General features: G+C 42.0%; 1 protein-coding gene across 1 annotated transcript in view; it reads left to right on the forward strand.

The window, feature by feature from the left end:
* Positions 1-15,358, forward strand: part of MTHFS (methenyltetrahydrofolate synthetase) — a 28,817-nt gene extending 13,459 nt beyond the window's left edge. Inside the window, exon 3 of the mRNA XM_043493785.1 lies at positions 15,013-15,358. Coding sequence (XP_043349720.1) covers positions 15,013-15,236 — 224 coding nt within the window. The 3' untranslated portion in view covers positions 15,237-15,358. The remainder of the gene's footprint in view (positions 1-15,012) is intronic.
* The last annotated feature ends 1,014 nt before the right edge of the window (positions 15,359-16,372 follow it).

The raw sequence follows: 16,372 nt of genomic DNA on the forward strand, positions 1-16,372 counted from the left end.
TCTTTTAAAGCTCTATCATATCACCTTGTATTTGTTTCCTCTCTAAACTAAACCATCCCGGTCTTTCCAGTCTCTTTTTATAACCGTCTTCTCTGGGCCACTGATATTTCTTCCCACTGGTCTCTGAACCCCTTCTATTTCTACTATCTCCTTTTAAAGAGAAGGTGACCAGAATGGAATCCAGTATCTGAGGCAAAGGTATATGTAATTTGATTTATGTAATGGCCATGTAATATTTTTAATATTATTTCTTTTCTGTTTCTTTATATACCCTATTATTTGCTTTCTGACATCTTCTGCCCACGGAGCAGTCCACATGGATGCCCAGGCCTTTTTCCTGAGTTGTTACAAAAACTACCCTCCATATCCTCTAGGTCCATAAAATACATTATTTGTTATAAGGTATGTCTACATTGGAGCTGGGAGTGAGCCTCCCAGCCTGGGTAGACAGACTTGCACTAGCTTGGCTCGAGCTTTCCTAATAGGTAAGGCTGGAATAACACCTGTAGCCAAAACAGTACAGGTTTGAGACCCAGCCATGATAGCAGCCATGTCCCACTGACCTTCTTTTATTTTCCATCCTTTGACTGGGTGATGGGGACTTCTACCAGCTCCTAATATGACATTCCACCAGTTGGCTATTGGAATGAGGACATGAGAGTCATACAGAGTTGCCTGCTGTTGTTCTGGCTTCTTCACTAGCTTCTAGCACAGGGATGGGCAAACTTGACCCAAGGGCCCCATCTGGGTATGGAAATTGTATGGTAGGCCATGAATGCTCATGCAACTGGGGGCTGGGGTGAAGGAGGAGGTGAGGGCTCCGGCTGGGGGCGGGCTCTGGGGTGGGGCCAGAAATGAGGAGTTCAGGGTGCAGGAGGAGGTTCTGGGCTGGAGCAGGAGATTGGGGTGCAGGCTCTGGATGGGGCTGGGGTTGGGGGTGCAGGAGGGTGCTCCCGGGCAGGGACCGAGGGGTTTGGAGGGTGGGAGGGGGATCAGGGCTGGGGTAGGGGGTTGGGGCACAGGAGGGGGTCAGGGGTGCAGGCTCCTGGTGGCGCTTACCTCAAGCAGCTCCTGGAAGCAGTGGCATGTCCCCATTCCGGCTCCTACGTGGAGGCGCTGCTCCGTCCGCAGGCGCTGCCCCTGCACCTCCCATTGGCCGCAGTTCCTAGTCAATGGGAGCTGCAGTGGCAGCGCTTGGGTTGGGGCAGTGTGTGGAGCCCCCTGGCTGCCCCTACGTGTAGGAGCTGGAGGGAGGACATACTGCTGCTTCCAGGAGCTGCGCAGAGCGGGGAAGCCCCTGACCATGCTACCCAGCTGGAGTGCCGGAGCGGGGAAAGCCCTGGACCACAGCAAGAGCTCAAGGGCCGAATTAAAACGTCTAAAGGGCCGGATGCGGCACCCGGGCCATAGTTTGCCCACTCCTGTTCTAGCAGCTACTTGAACCTGTTTAGTAACAATCAGCACCCACTCCTGGATTTTTATGAGCTCTTTTAGTTGTGCCCTTAGCTCTTCTTGTGTTCAGAAATGCATATGATACTAAAGTTCCTTTTCCCTCACAACTTCTGCTTTCCCTTTCTTTGGAATGTAATAAATAAATGAACTGCTGTAGTACAAAAGCAGGTGGATTTCATTGGCATCATTTTGTAATGTTTTAAACTTCTTTACTCTGAACTCATTTTGTGTAGCCGGTAGAACATAAACAAAATATGGCTTAATTCTAACAGTACATCTAACCAACAGTGTGTTGTTGAAGTTCTAAAAGCATTTGGAATATTAAAGCTGTTCACTCTTGTAAAGTTCATTAACTCTTTGAAAGGTTGCTGTTCCTTCTAATCACACTTAAGTGTTGTATCACTATTCTCCATGCATAAAATGTTCTTGTTAATGTCTCTCACTCAGCAAAACAACCAAAAAGATTACTTCTTCTGTAATTAATTGAAGTGTAAAGGAAAGTGGAAATGGCATAGTAAAAGGTTGTAAATACACTATAAGTGGCTCTGAAGTGCTTTGTCTCAAAGAGGGCTAATTTTATTACAGTGTGAACAATACCACTGTTATTTTCTTGGTACTGTGTCCTAGATACAGAAGTCTTTCAAAAGCAAATAACGGGTTAGCATTTATTCTGGATTATGGCCTGAGACATACATCAGTTTTAATAGAGAAATTTGAACATGCGAGTATTACTTTCTACCTCCGTGAGACTAAAGAGAGAGATTTTATCTTCTTTGCTTTTATTCTTACAGATTATTTTGTTCATGACTTTTGAAGTAAATGTAAAGCTGGATTGGCAGCACTGGAGCTTGTACCCCCCTCTTTGTCCACAAAGTAGAGACAGTATGGGCAATAGGAGTAGATATGTCTCCATGCTGCCCAAGAGTGTGCTTCAGCCTGATCTTGGATGGACCATCTCCTAGGGAGGGAAGATCTCCCTCCTTGGCTCGTTTAATCTTTGTCCTCTTTGGTGAGATGACTAACAGTGGACCAGTTTGTAATACAGTTAACTCACAGCACCTCCTAATTATGTACACTGGGAAGTACCTTAGAGCCTGGAGAAGGAGGACTCCTCAGCACCAGTGCGGGATGGTTCTCCTGCTGCTTCATAATGTGAGTAAGGATATAACTCAGTGTGAGCATCACATTCTGGTTCAACAGTTCCAGCTTGTGCTGACTCTAATTATTTTGAGTATTTGTTGTTGTGAAGACCCATCAAGCCAGCATTTTTGTGCTCTGAAGTGATGCAATGATTTCCCTTTACCAGCAGGTGTCAGGATTCTACAGATTTAGTAGCCTGAGCTAGTGTCATTTTTGCTGTTTCCTATAATTAAAATCTTGTTTAGGCATTGCAGTCACACACAGGGGAGAGCAAATGTTCCAACCTAATGTCTAAAAAAATGAGCAATCACGGAGTGGGTGCTGGAATTCTAGGTGTGGTCTTTTTTATAAAGCTGGTCATCTGTACAGGGCTTGTGTGTAAGAAATATAGTGGGAGAAAGCAGCCATTCTCAGAGTCATTGTGATGATAAAACATGTCTGACACGGATGGCAGTGGTGCAGTCACCTGCTGATTACATGCACAATAAACCTGCCATATAAACATTCCTAACCTTTCTATCCTTAGACTAACTCTTTATGGGAGTTATGCTTATGCATCAAAGAAGAAATTAATGGCTTACATCTTAATGGTTTATATTTCACAGACAATTTAGTTGCTCCAGCAATGGAGTAGAAATATTGATAGTTGATAGTTTGGGGATTTTTTTTATCTGTCATATTTCCATTTAGTCATTTTTATTGATTTTAAAGTTTACAGATAATAACAATATAGAGAAGCAGCATAATAAGATCTGAAAATGTCATGTACGCTGGGGGCTTGTTCCCACATACAGCACTGCAGAGGTGCAGCAGCAGTACTTAATGAAGACGCTACCTATGCTTCTCCTGTCATCGCAGGTACTCCACCTCCCCAAGAGGCAGTAGCTGTGTCAACAGGAGAAGACCTCCTATCTACATAGTGCTGTCTATACCAGGAGTTCGGTCGGTATAACTGTGTCGCTCAGGGGTGTGGATTTTACACACTTCTGAGCATGACGTAATAATACAGAAATAAGTTTGCAGTGTAGACCAAGCCTAAAATCCTCATATTTTTATACTGTTTTACAAGTATAAGGTCTATCCTGGCATGAACATTTCAAATGCCAGTGCTGTTGCAAGTTTCTTTAAAGCAGAAGCTTTGTGACTAGCATTTGCTGATCTAACAAAAGGTATCAACATGTTGCAAAGTTGCTCTTGCACAGATTTGTCCTCCTCTTTTTGGTTCCTTAGCAAGTGCTCTGTATTTTTCTGTCTTAACTTTGCATTTTGACCCAGGTGCAACCCCTTAACACCAGAAAGCTTTCACTATCTGTGTTTTCCCAATCAAGTTATTCTAGCCTCTTTGATCAGGAATAGGGATTATGGGAGCAAATAACTCACCTGTCAAAGAAGGAAATATTAAGACAGATAACCAGAGCCTTTCTAAGCAATTATTTCTTTTACTTGCAAAACCAGGGAGTGTTTTAAATGGCTTTAAGTGAGGAATGTGGCTTATATGCTTTGTTTACATAATATACTTTGTGAAAATACTTCAAAGAACCACCCCCAATTAAATTGCATTTCTCCTAGCAAATTCTGAAAAGGGGACGTACTAAACTTTAAACCTGAGCTGACATATAGCTTAAATCACAAGTGAAAGGCAGCATGTGATGGTTTCAGTCTGATCCCTGACATAGGGTTTTTTTTTTTTTCCATATTGTGAAACCAGCTACAATTTTGGCTCAAGTCTTAAAGTGATGCCACCAGAGGCCGTGATTGTAAATGAAAGGATATTTATTGGTGAAGCTAGTAGGAATGTCTGTGCAATGCGGACATGTACTCCATACCTGGCTCCAGCCAATGCTGTAAGCCTCTCCCATTCTTGGGTACTAAATTTACAATAATGTATTTTTTAAAAAGGGAATAAAAATGGAATGAGATTGTTTGTTTGTTTATTTGTATCTCAGGATATTGGAATAAAAGCTGAACAAAGAGCATTATTAATGTATTTTGCAACTGTATTAATGAAAGAATTACTGCCATCTACTTTACTTTACATTACTACTTCATCTGTTTTAAACCTGTATGACTGATGGGGATCATGTAGTTTCTCAGGGAGAGGTGTAAATATTTTATTAAGCCATAGTTCAGCAGGACAAGTGTGAATTGTGAAGACTAATGTTTCATGCTGACAAAAACATTGACATGGATGAGTAGATGGATAAATGCTGAGTTGCTCAATATCTGTTTTGTTGAGTCCACTGATGATTCTGTTTTCTGCAAAATATTTTATTCAAGTAATAACAAAAATATTTAACTTACTCTGAGTCATTGTATTGGATGGATATACTTTTGGGGGATCTTAATGTATAAAGGGACAGTATTCCACTGGGATTTTTCTGAGTGATTGGTATTGCACAGAGAATATATCAACACAGGTCACCACCACCTCTTGTGGACATGCACAAAGCACTACCTGCAGTGTAACCAGTGTGATTCCACTGCTGGGGGCAGGGGCTCCAAAGGAGCACATCTTGTGAGCTATGAAGCCCAGCTCTGTCGGAACTCCCTGTGCAGTGGGGACTTGACTTGAATCATCCTGCACTGTGGTGGTAATGAGCTCTTCTCCAGGCTCCAAAGAACTTCTCAGCATACAGTGCAGTGACTTGGGCTTTTGTGCTGGAGGAAGGGCTGGGCTGGAGTGCTTAAGAAAGAGTTATGGTTTTAGCCCTTTAAAACTCAGGATGCTGCTTAGCATTGTAAATAAATCAAGTGCCAATAAACTGATCAAGAGTGCACTGGGATTCACATGGAGAGTAGAGGGAGGAATTAGTTATCTAGTATTTTCCAATCTGATAGGCCCCAATTCAGCAATGCATTTGAGTATGTACTTAAGTCCTAATAAAGTCATTGGGACTTAAGTGGGTGCTTTAGGGCCTGATCCACAGCCCATTGACTTCAGTGGTCTTCGGAAGGAGGCCCCATACTCACTAGGGATGGTTTGCTGAATTGGGGGTCTCACTATCTAGCATGAGGTTGCCAGTTGTCCTTTATTATAAGAGACATCCTTCATTTAAATGAAAAACTGTCCATACTAAAAATCAGTATGGCATGCCTTTTATCTTATATTTCAACCAGGATTGTAGTACTGTCATACTGGTCCGGAGTGTTGCTCCAGCATCTGAAATCCAGCAAGGAGCAGCACTTCACTTTTCAAAGTGCTGCTGATTGGCAACTTGACGTGATGCCCCAGCTCACACCACCACTCAAATTTGGCCTACCGCCCCTCTGTCTCCAGACCACTGCTGCAAGTTACCCCTCCCATTGAAATCTGAAACCGTATCCCTGAAGATTGTGAGCGTAGCTTCCTCCAGTTTCTGCCTTCCTCCAGTGCACACTCCACCCCTTCTTTCAGCAGCAGGCAGAGACCAGCAACTGCAGCCTCCAGCTCAGTTCCTGGTACTTGCCTGAGGTCTTGGGTTCTCTGCGGCACCCAATGCTGGAGAGAGAGAACCCCTAGGAAGGACTGGGGAGGAGATGGGACGCACCCCTAGAGGCTTAAGGTAAGACTGAGGTCTGCCATATTTTTGAAATACAGTGGTGGGAACCCTAATCTAGCAGTTCGTTTTGAATTGATACCCTTGAATTGATACCCTGGCGTGTGTTGAATAAATGTTAGGTCTCTCTTGGGACCTCATTCCAAAGAAACAAATGGACATCAACAATTAGAATAATTAGCGTCATTATTAATAAACAAAATAAATGCTGCCAAAGTGCCTGGAATTTAGGCACCAAAATAAGCAGCCAGGTTTTAGAAGATAGATTTTAAAGAGTTCAGCATCCCGTCTGTAAGAGCCATAGTGACAGCTATTAAGTACTGCTGGAAATCTGGCTCCATGTCTAGTGACTGTGTAGCACTTTGTGTATTTCCCATTTCCATCCATTTGTCACAACTGGGGATACTGTTGAATGGGTTTATCTTGGGTAATATTTTGAAAAGCACATTGGTGATTTAGGAGGCTAAGTCTCATTTTCAAAAGTGATTTAGGCAGTTAGGAGCCAAAGTTTCATTGAAAGTCAATGGGTTCTTAAATGACTAAGTAATTTTTGAAAATGAGTTGTAGAATGGGATTTTCAAAAGTGCCTAAGCAAGGTAAAGTGCCTAACTCCAATGGACTTTCAATGGCACTTCTGAAAATCCAGTCGTAGTCCCCTAAGTCACTGAGTCCCAGATTCTCAAAGTTACTTCCTAATTCCCATTGACTGTCTTTTAGGATCTGGGCCTTACATGTTTTTGAAAATTTTACCCATGTTTAAATGAATCTTGTGCTAAAATTTAGAGAGATTATTATTAGAAGGAAATAAAGAATTTCAATATGTGATGAGGTACATAGATAGAGCCTTTGCAAGCACTTAGCCTTTAGTATTAGAACTTTCCCAAGCTAAGCAAGCCCTATCTTCAGCTGCTGGTACCCGTTTCTGTGTTTTGTATGCCACCAGGATGGATATCTTTAATGTTAAAGGCAATTGAGTGTGTTAACTTTTGTTTCTATGCAATCAGAATAGAACTGTAGGCAACAAGCAGTTAGAGGTTTTTCCCTGTTTGAAAAGTGAAGTTTTACAAAAAAAAAATAAAATAAAATGTAGAGATATTTTTATTTCTGTGATCTGCCACCCAGCTGAGCTGCATAACTTGGAGATCAGAGAAACTTTTCATTCCCTGATGTTGGATAGGTTTTGAAAAGCAGTCAGCAGTGAATGGTGTTGGAAAGGCAGGCGCATAAACTGGTCTCCTGTTGCTTATGGTGTCCATTCTATGAAGAGAGAATATCTTTGCAGGAGGATGGCTTAAACACAAAAGTAAGTGATGCTCTCTGGGCTCAATTCTCCATTGATCTGCAATCATTCACAGCTGTGAAAGTGGGTGACAAATTCTACCAAATCAATGTGTGAGCTAGGGATTGAAAGCGCTGTATAACAAATAAATATTACACAAGCTGCAAGGCCCTCTGTGCGGATACAAGAATTAGGGCTGTCAATTAATTGCAGTTAACTCACGCAATTAACTAAAAAAAATTAATCACAGTTGTAATCACATTGTTAAACAATAGAATACCAATTGAAATTTATTTACTATATTGGATGTTTTTCTACATTTTCATAGATATTGTATTCTGAGTGTTAATTGAAATCAAATTTTATATTTTGATGATAAATATTTGCACTGTAAAAATGATAACCTAAAGAAATAGTATTTTTCAGTTCACCTCATATAAGTATTGTAGTGCAATCTCTTTGCTGTGAAAGTGCAATTTACAAATGAAGATTTTTGTTTTGTTACATAACTGCATTCAGAACAAAACAGTGTAAAACTTCAGAGCCTACAAGTCCACTCAGTCCTACTTCTTGTTCAGCCAATCACTAAGAGAAACAAGTTTGTTTACATTTACAGGAGATAACGCTGCCCTCTTCTTATTTACAGTGTCACCAGAAAATGAGAACAGGCATTTGCATGGCACTTTTGTAGCCAGCATTGCAATGGCCTCATAACAGGTTTCAGAGTAGCAGCCGTGTTAATCTGTATCTGCAAAAAGAAAAGGAGTACTTGTGGCACCTTAGAGACTAACAAATTTATTTGAGCATAAGCTTTCGTGAGCTACAGCTCACTTCATCGGATACATGAAGTTGAAAATACAAGTGCGGAGATTTTATATACACAGAGAACATGGAACAATGGGTGTTACCATACAGACTGTAACAAGAGTGATCAGGTAAGGTGAGCCCAACAAAGAAAATAACAGAACGGCACTAGCCATCACCTTCAGCCCCCAACTAAAACCTCTCCAGCGCATCATCAAAGATCTACAACCTATCCTGAAGGACGACCCATCACTCTCACAAATCTTGGGAGACAGGCCAGTCCTTGCTTACAGACAGCCCCCCAACCTGAAGCAAATACTCACCAGCAACCACACAACAAAACCACTAACCCAGGAACCTATCCTTGCAACAAAGCCCGTTGCCAACTGTGTCCACATATCTATTCAGGGGACACCATCATAGGGCTTAATCACACGAGCCACACTATCAAAGGCTCGTTCACTTGTACATCTACCAATGTGATATATGCCATCATGTGCCAGCAATGCCCCTCTGCCATGTACATTGGTCAAACTGGACAGTCTCTATGTAAAAGAATAAATGGACACAAATCAGACGTCAAGAATTATAACATTCAAAAACCAGTCAGAGGACACTTCAATCTCTCTGGTCACTCGATTACAAACCTAAAAGTGGCAATTCTTCAACAAAAACACTTCAAAAACAGACTCCAATGAGAGACTGCTGAATTGGAATTAATTTGCAAACTGGATACAATTAATTTAGGCTTGAATAAAGACTGGGAGTGGATGAGTCATTACACAAAGTAAAACTATTTCCCCATGTTTATTCCCCCCCCCCCACCCCACACTGTTCCTCACACGTTCTTGTCAATTGTTGGCAATGGCCCACCTTGATCATCACTACAAAAGGTTCCCTCCCCCGCCGCCCCTGCTCTCCTGCTGGTCATAGCTCATCTTACCTGATCACTCTTGTTACGGTCTTTATGGTAACACCCATTGTTTCATGTTCTCTGTGTATATAAAATCTCCCCACTGTATTTTACACTACATGCATCCGATGAAGTGAGCTGTAGCTCATGAAAGCTTATGCTCAAATAAATTTGTTAGTCTCTAAGGTGCCACAAGTACTTTTCTTTTTATCTGACCTTTTGTGATCCTAAGCTCAGGAGGCTTATGTGCTGAGAGCATGCATTTTTGACATATGTTGCCACTCCCTTGCAGGGACACAAGAAATGCTGTGATTCTACCTCTGACTACCAAGGCCCAGATTCTGCCTCGGCATTGTGTGGGCGCAAGGGGGCAGAGGAGTAAGGAGTCTTCCCTCACACTTTGCATGGCCCATGTTAGGGATAAACAGAATTGCAGGCCTTGTGCTTTGGGGAGTAGAGGGGCTGCTCTTTCCCTGATTCTTATGGCGTATACGAAGCCCCAAAAGGGACAAGAAGGGTGGGAGGAGGTGAGATCATGCCTTCACACAGCCTAATGAGGGCAAATCCACCACAGCAGTAAGAGAAAGCAAAGCCTCATTGTATCACTGTTTAAATCAGCTTAGAGTGGTATCTGTGTTTCAGCCCACCACTGGCAGTGACTGTGACCTAACAGAGATTAGGGCAGGGGACTGGAAACCTGCGTACCAGGTTTCTGTTTCTGGCTTTACCACTGATTTGTCAAATCCTTGGGCAAGTCACTTCACCCCTTTGTGTCTTATTTTGCCCATCCGTTAAATGATAATTGTACTTTCCAAACCCTCTGGGGTGCTATGAAGCTTGTTTAATGTAAAATATAAAGTCCTTGGAAGGAAGATGCTATATCAGTGCAATATATTATTGTATAAGTAGGCAGTGAATACTGCAGATTATATATTTTATGTATTATTTTATTATTAAATGTTCTCGTGCCTTGTGACATGAGGCAACCCAGTGTTTCCATCTCCATATGTCTAATGCCATGTTTCTTGCTTCCTTGTAGTCTGTTTCCATGACAGCGGCATCTTTCTCAAGGTGTTCTCATGTCATCTGTTGTCCTTCTCTTTTCCCTCTTCCTCCAAGTGGTATCCAAGCAAGGTTTTGTCTAGGAATAAAGTTTTTTGACATCAATACAACATGGCTAAACCGCTTTAGCCTTCTTTCTCGAATCATTGTCACTATAGTCTGTTGGCCAGTCCTTCGTAACACGTCAGCATTACAATAGAACTTCAGAGTTACAAACACCAGAGTTATGAATTGACCAGTCAACCATACACCTCATTTGGAACTGGAAGTACACTATCAGGTAGCAGCAGAGACCACAAAAAAAACCAAACCAAATACAGTACAGTACTTCATTAAACATAAACTACTAACAAAAATAAAGGGAGAGCAGCATTTTTCTTCTTCATAGTAAAGTTTAAAAGCTGTATTAAATAAATGTTCAGTTGTAAACTTTTGAAAGAACAGCCATAACATTTTGTTCAGAGTTACGAACATTTCAGAGTTATGAACAACCTCCATTTCTGAGATGTTTGTAACTCTGAGGTGCTGCTGTAGTTACTTTATCCCACTAGCTGACACCAAGTATTTTCCACAAGCATCTCTTTGCCAAGTTTCAGAAGCATGTAACAATGTGAGGATCACAATAACACTGTATAACTTCATCTTGGTTCTTGTATGAATTTCCTTATTTTTCCAAATATTTGCCAGTTTTGAAAAACTCCACTTGCTTTTCCAGTTCTTGCTTTCACCTCCTTATGGAGATGGCAGCTTCATTCCTGGTACCCTTGTGTGAATTATGTGGTTGCACCTTTGATCCTACTATAGTTGGCCCCCAACCCTTGTCATAAGGGGCTTCACTGCTCCCCTGCAGCCTGAGGAGTGGAGGACTCTTCTCCAATGGAGCTCTCTAGCACTCAGCCAAATTACAGAGATTAGAGTCTGGGGGCAGGATTTGGGGCTAATGCTACCTGAACTGACTTTAGTTTCCTTGCAGGGTAGCACCTGTGGCATGGCATGTTTCTACTGAAATCCTGTTGGTATTTTACTTTACTTGTGCTGCATGAGTTGTTCTGAAATCAGACAGTACATTGTGAGTCAGGGCAAATAAATTCTACAGCACTCTGGCATATTGAAAAGTGTGAGGGTGCCTATTACAATATTTACAGCATAATTTTTCATATTGAAGATTTGCACAAGCTTGTTTGAGTTACTCAGCATAAAATCAATGATTGCAGAGGGGCATACTGATTAGAACAGATTCTGGTTCTCTAGAGATCCCAGAAAAAAACCCAACAGTTTCTTAAACTAATACATCTAAATTCATTGAAGCATGGTTTGTGCCACCAGTGAAGTGATACAGAAAATTTATTTCTTCCCAGCATTGTCCCTGCCACAGCACTCCCACTCGCTTGCCTTCTTCCTGCTTGCAATATACATATAAAGTAAAACGAAAGTGACTGCGTAAAATGCACCTTGTTACTCTGGAGATTTGCCCCCTGTATATATTCATATTTGCTGACTTTAGTGACTAAAACAATTTTTTACTGCTCTTTATGCTATGAACTCAACCGAGCTGAGAGAGAGTGCGCTTGAGGCTATTCCTTGTATATAATCAGCAGAATTGTTTTCTAAGTTCCGGTTGCAGGGTCAGTCATTTATACTCATGCAACCCCAATGAAAGGCAAGAGTTACCGGAGGCATAATTTGAAGAGAATGGGCTGTACAGGGGTAACTGGGGGGACAATTTGACCTTTATTACTGGTGACATGCTAAAGGAGGAAAGAGATCACTTGACTCTTAGGGTATGTATACACTGCAATTAGGCACCTGCAACTGGCCCGTGCCTGCTGACTCAAGCTCACAGGGCTCAGGCTCACAGGACTGTTTAATTATGATGTAGACACTTGGGCTACAGCCCAAGCTCTGGGTCCATCGCAGCTCAGATCCTAAAGCCCGGGCTCCAGTCCGAGCTCAAACATCTACGCTGCAATTAAACAGCCTCTTAGCCTAAGCTCCGCCAGCCGTCAACTGGCATGGTCCAGCTGCAGGTTATTAATTGCCATGTAGACGTACCCCTAGATCCCACACTGAGTTTGCAGGCTTGTCAGCAAATGTATCTTTTTTGACTTGTAAACTGAGCACATATGATCTCCAGTGGCTGAGACACCATAAACATGGAACTTCGTGATGCTGTTTTTACAGTGTCACTTTTTAAGGTACAACTGCATTTTAAGACCTTCTGCCCAGCTCTTCTGTGTTCCTATTTTACTCATATTTGCCATTTGTCTCCCCTCTTAAATCAAAATGTTCAGATCTCTACAGGCTCTCCCTTCCCCTTTTATTTCAGGTCAGAGGGAACCAATAAACATTTCACAGACTTCCCATTGACTAATTCCCTGCTGTTCTTCCCATGGCTTTTTTGAAAGCAAGATGACTAAACTGGCCCAAGCCATATTTGCGAGATACAACTTCCACTATCTCACTTTGCATTTTTTATATTTTAATTAGTCAGAAGGGTAGAATGGATGGACATTCACACCGGTAATTCTTCTTTCAAGAATGATGAGCAGTGAAAGGAAATCGGACAGTCTGCTCTGTTTGTGCAAATGAATTGGCCTGAGTGTATTTTTTAACTTACTTTCCAGATTTTAGTGCTTGTACCTGGCATCGGGTGAATATCCTGGAAACATCCCTACTCACCTGTTGCACTTCCAGTGTAACCTTCCCCACACCACCTTGTGTGTTAAGCCTCATCCCTGACTCACAGATGGGAGGTAGTGTGTTATCTGTCAACTAGGTGTCCCGTTTTGATGTTGGTTTGTGATGAGAACAATGCAATTCAAGATGGTGGCAGATGCTGGTTTGCAGTTAGGGCAAGCTGTAAAAATACCTGGAACAAGTGAAGTAACCAAAATAACTTTAATAAAACACCACTGCTGAAACACCATTATTGGGATGCAAATAAGGCACAGTAAACAGGATGTTAATGAATGTCCTATCCAGATTCTTACAGATCAGCTGTGTTTTCTAGGCTTCACCCTATATTTCTGTCTTCCTCATTTCAATCTTTTTTTCTGGCACAGCAACATCGGACAGAACACTGTTTCCTTACACTGTGAAACAATAAGCGTGATGCTCATGGTTCCAAAGAGCTGCACTACCTTAGCCAGGCTTATTTGTTCAGACGATATCTTTGCAGGACTTTTCATACTCCCAGGACAAGCATTCATGCTCTACATGTTGTCTGCCTCTAAACTTGGCAGCAGTTCAGCATAGTCGGTTTCCTTTTTCTGCCTGGCAGAGATGTGAATCATCTTCCAAAACAAGGTGGGCAGCAGACTCTAAATTCTAGTTGCCCTACTGGTTGGACCCCAGACCACATCAGTCTCCAAAGTATTACTAATGATGGAAAAATGGTTAATCTGATCCTGAATGTACTGTGCCATATTTTCTAGTCTGGTTGGATGGATCCTCCTGTAAAGGTTTTACCATTTATACAGTAGACCACATATCTGTTTTGTTTAGGAGAATGACTTCTTAGCCAACAGCAGTTTGGTTTCTCTCCTATCCAAGCTAACTGCTAACCCACTTGGGATTAGAAGCTCAGTCATGAAAGGATAAACTCTCCCCTCCTGTGGGAAAAACATGTAGAGAAAAAAGGTCTTGTAGAATTTCAAGCGGCTGAACTTCTGGGGTTTCAGAAGACTGATACCCTCACTGGGGAGGAATGTGAGCATCACAGAGGGACAGGGGCCTGCCCTTGAAACCTTCTGGCTCTGGGGAACTCAGTACCAAAGCTGACAGATCCTGATGTAACCACAAGGAGAGTCAACATCTTTGTGCTGCTGCCTGGAGCCCCTAGCAGCTGTTCACTGTTGCCCACCCCATTGCCTTCCAGAAATGGATAGGCCAAAGAGAGGAATTAATACTGCTTACAGTAGCGTTGCGTCCTCTGTACATTTCTGCTTGCATATCCTTTGAACCTCGGGGACCATGCCATACAGAGTGACTGCTCCATGGGCTCCACGATGGTGCCCCCTTCCACACAAACTCAGATATACTTGGGGAAGGTGGGGAAGCATGCATCCGTTCCCACAATTTAGCCCCTATTTGGCCTTTGCTCTCCATCACAGAACAGAATGGGACCCAATAGCATATAACCCAAAATTAATGAATCAGGGAGACTGGGAGTAAGAGGGACCTGGTTGTAGATGGAGCCATGGGAGCGACAGAGATGGCTCAGGCAAGATTATTACTAGTACCAGTGTTTTTTTCCCCCAACCCAATAACTGTGGGTAATTATTTTAAAAAAAACCCGACCTAGCTAACAAGAGCATACAGTGTGTCCTAGATATAAAGTAGCAAGTTTGTCACAGTGGCCTATGTTTAGAACATACCACATCCCTTGGCTTGGTTTATGGGGAGCCATATTAGGAGGTTCATTTACAGGAAATTCTACCTCTGTGCTGAGAAGTTTCCTCCCACTATATCTTTTTTCTTTTAATTTCTTTTTCTTCTACATTTTGCGGCTGGTACTGTGGGTTGCTCTTCTTCTTCCTCCCACACTTACTAGGGCTTGTTTGAAGATAAGTGCTTTTCATAGGCCTAATTATTTTGCGGCTGATCTAATAGGCACTTGATAAGGTGACTATGTAAAGTTTCAGATTTAATATTCAAGGTATTTTTCATCTATGCAAGTAAAAGGAGGCATTTGGCAAAATACAAAACTAGCATTTTAGCTTAATGTCGGCAGATATGTGTAAATATTTAAACCATAAGGAAATCCACAGCACTGGTTTGTTAATCCACTATTCTTTATTTCATTTGATGTATTTTTTTTCCAACAGGAGGCCTTGACCTTATCCTCATGCCAGGCCTTGGGTTTGATAAAAGCGGCAACAGATTGGGAAGAGGGAAAGGATACTATGACACCTACCTTGAACGATGCATGCTTCATCCCAAAGGAAAACCTTACACGATTGCCTTGGCTTTCAAGGAACAGATCTGTGACTCAGTGCCAGTGGCAGAAAATGATATCCAAATAGATGAAATCCTTTATGAAGATAGCTAAAAGCATCTGGATACCGCTGACTACAAACTGACCAATCAAAGACTTTATATCAAGGCACAAACTTGTAATAGTCGTATGTTATTTTGGTAGCAATAAAATACACTATTTTTAACAAAACACAAAAGCCCTACATTCATGTTATTAAGGACGCATTGATCTCATTCTAATTAGCGAATATCTATTGTGAAGTCTTATTCTAGAATCAATAGAAACAAGAATAGGTGACTATTTTATTAAAATAAAGATAAATTAATCTAATTATGTTTCTGTTTGTTGAATTACTCAATATTTAACATGACTGTTTTATTGCCCTGCATTAAAATTGAGCTCAGTTACTAATGAGATTTCATGATCCAATCTGAAAGCAACTATTTATTGGAAGTAAAGTTTCAAATATGGCCATAGCACTTACCAATTATGCATGACCCATTAACAAAACATTAGTACCCAAGAAATCATCACACTAACATGTCACAAGGGGTGAATAGAAAAAACCTTTGATTGTAAAATCAATTTAGATTACATACTTGGTGGTGTGACGGGGCAAGGCCAGATGGCTATAGAAAAGTAGTGGGAGATAGATATATTAGCTCCAGGCTAAACAAATCCCTGGTACCAGGATAAGTGAAATGGCAGCTGCTCCAGATCAATTAAGACACCTGGGGCCAATTAAGAACTTTCCAGAAGGCAGGAAGAAGGCTAGGTTGATTGGGATACATGAAGCCAATCAGGGGCTGGCTGAAACTGGTTAAAAGCCTCCCAGTTAGTCAGGTGGGTGTGCATGTCAGGAGCTGTGGGAGGAAGTTGTGCGGTTGGAGAGGCTGAGTAGTACACACCACATCAGGCACTAGGAAGGAGGCCCTGAGGTAAGGGTGAAGTGGAGCTTGAGGAAGTGAGGGCTGCTGTGGGGGAAGTAGCTCAGGGAATTGAACATGTCATGTCTCTAAAAGGTCAGCTACCACAGCTGATACTATTAGGGTCCCTGGGCTGGAGCCCGGAGTAGAGGGTGAGCCCGGGCTCCCCTCCCCACCTTTGCCCCCTGATTAATCACTGAGACTGGGAGACAACAGAGACTGTGCAAGGAAGGATAACTTCTCTTCACCTCCCTCGCTGGCTTATGATGAAAATGGCTCAGT

This window comes from Dermochelys coriacea, chromosome 10, assembly GCF_009764565.3.
Source record: "Dermochelys coriacea isolate rDerCor1 chromosome 10, rDerCor1.pri.v4, whole genome shotgun sequence".
Lineage (NCBI taxonomy): Eukaryota > Metazoa > Chordata > Testudines > Dermochelyidae > Dermochelys > Dermochelys coriacea.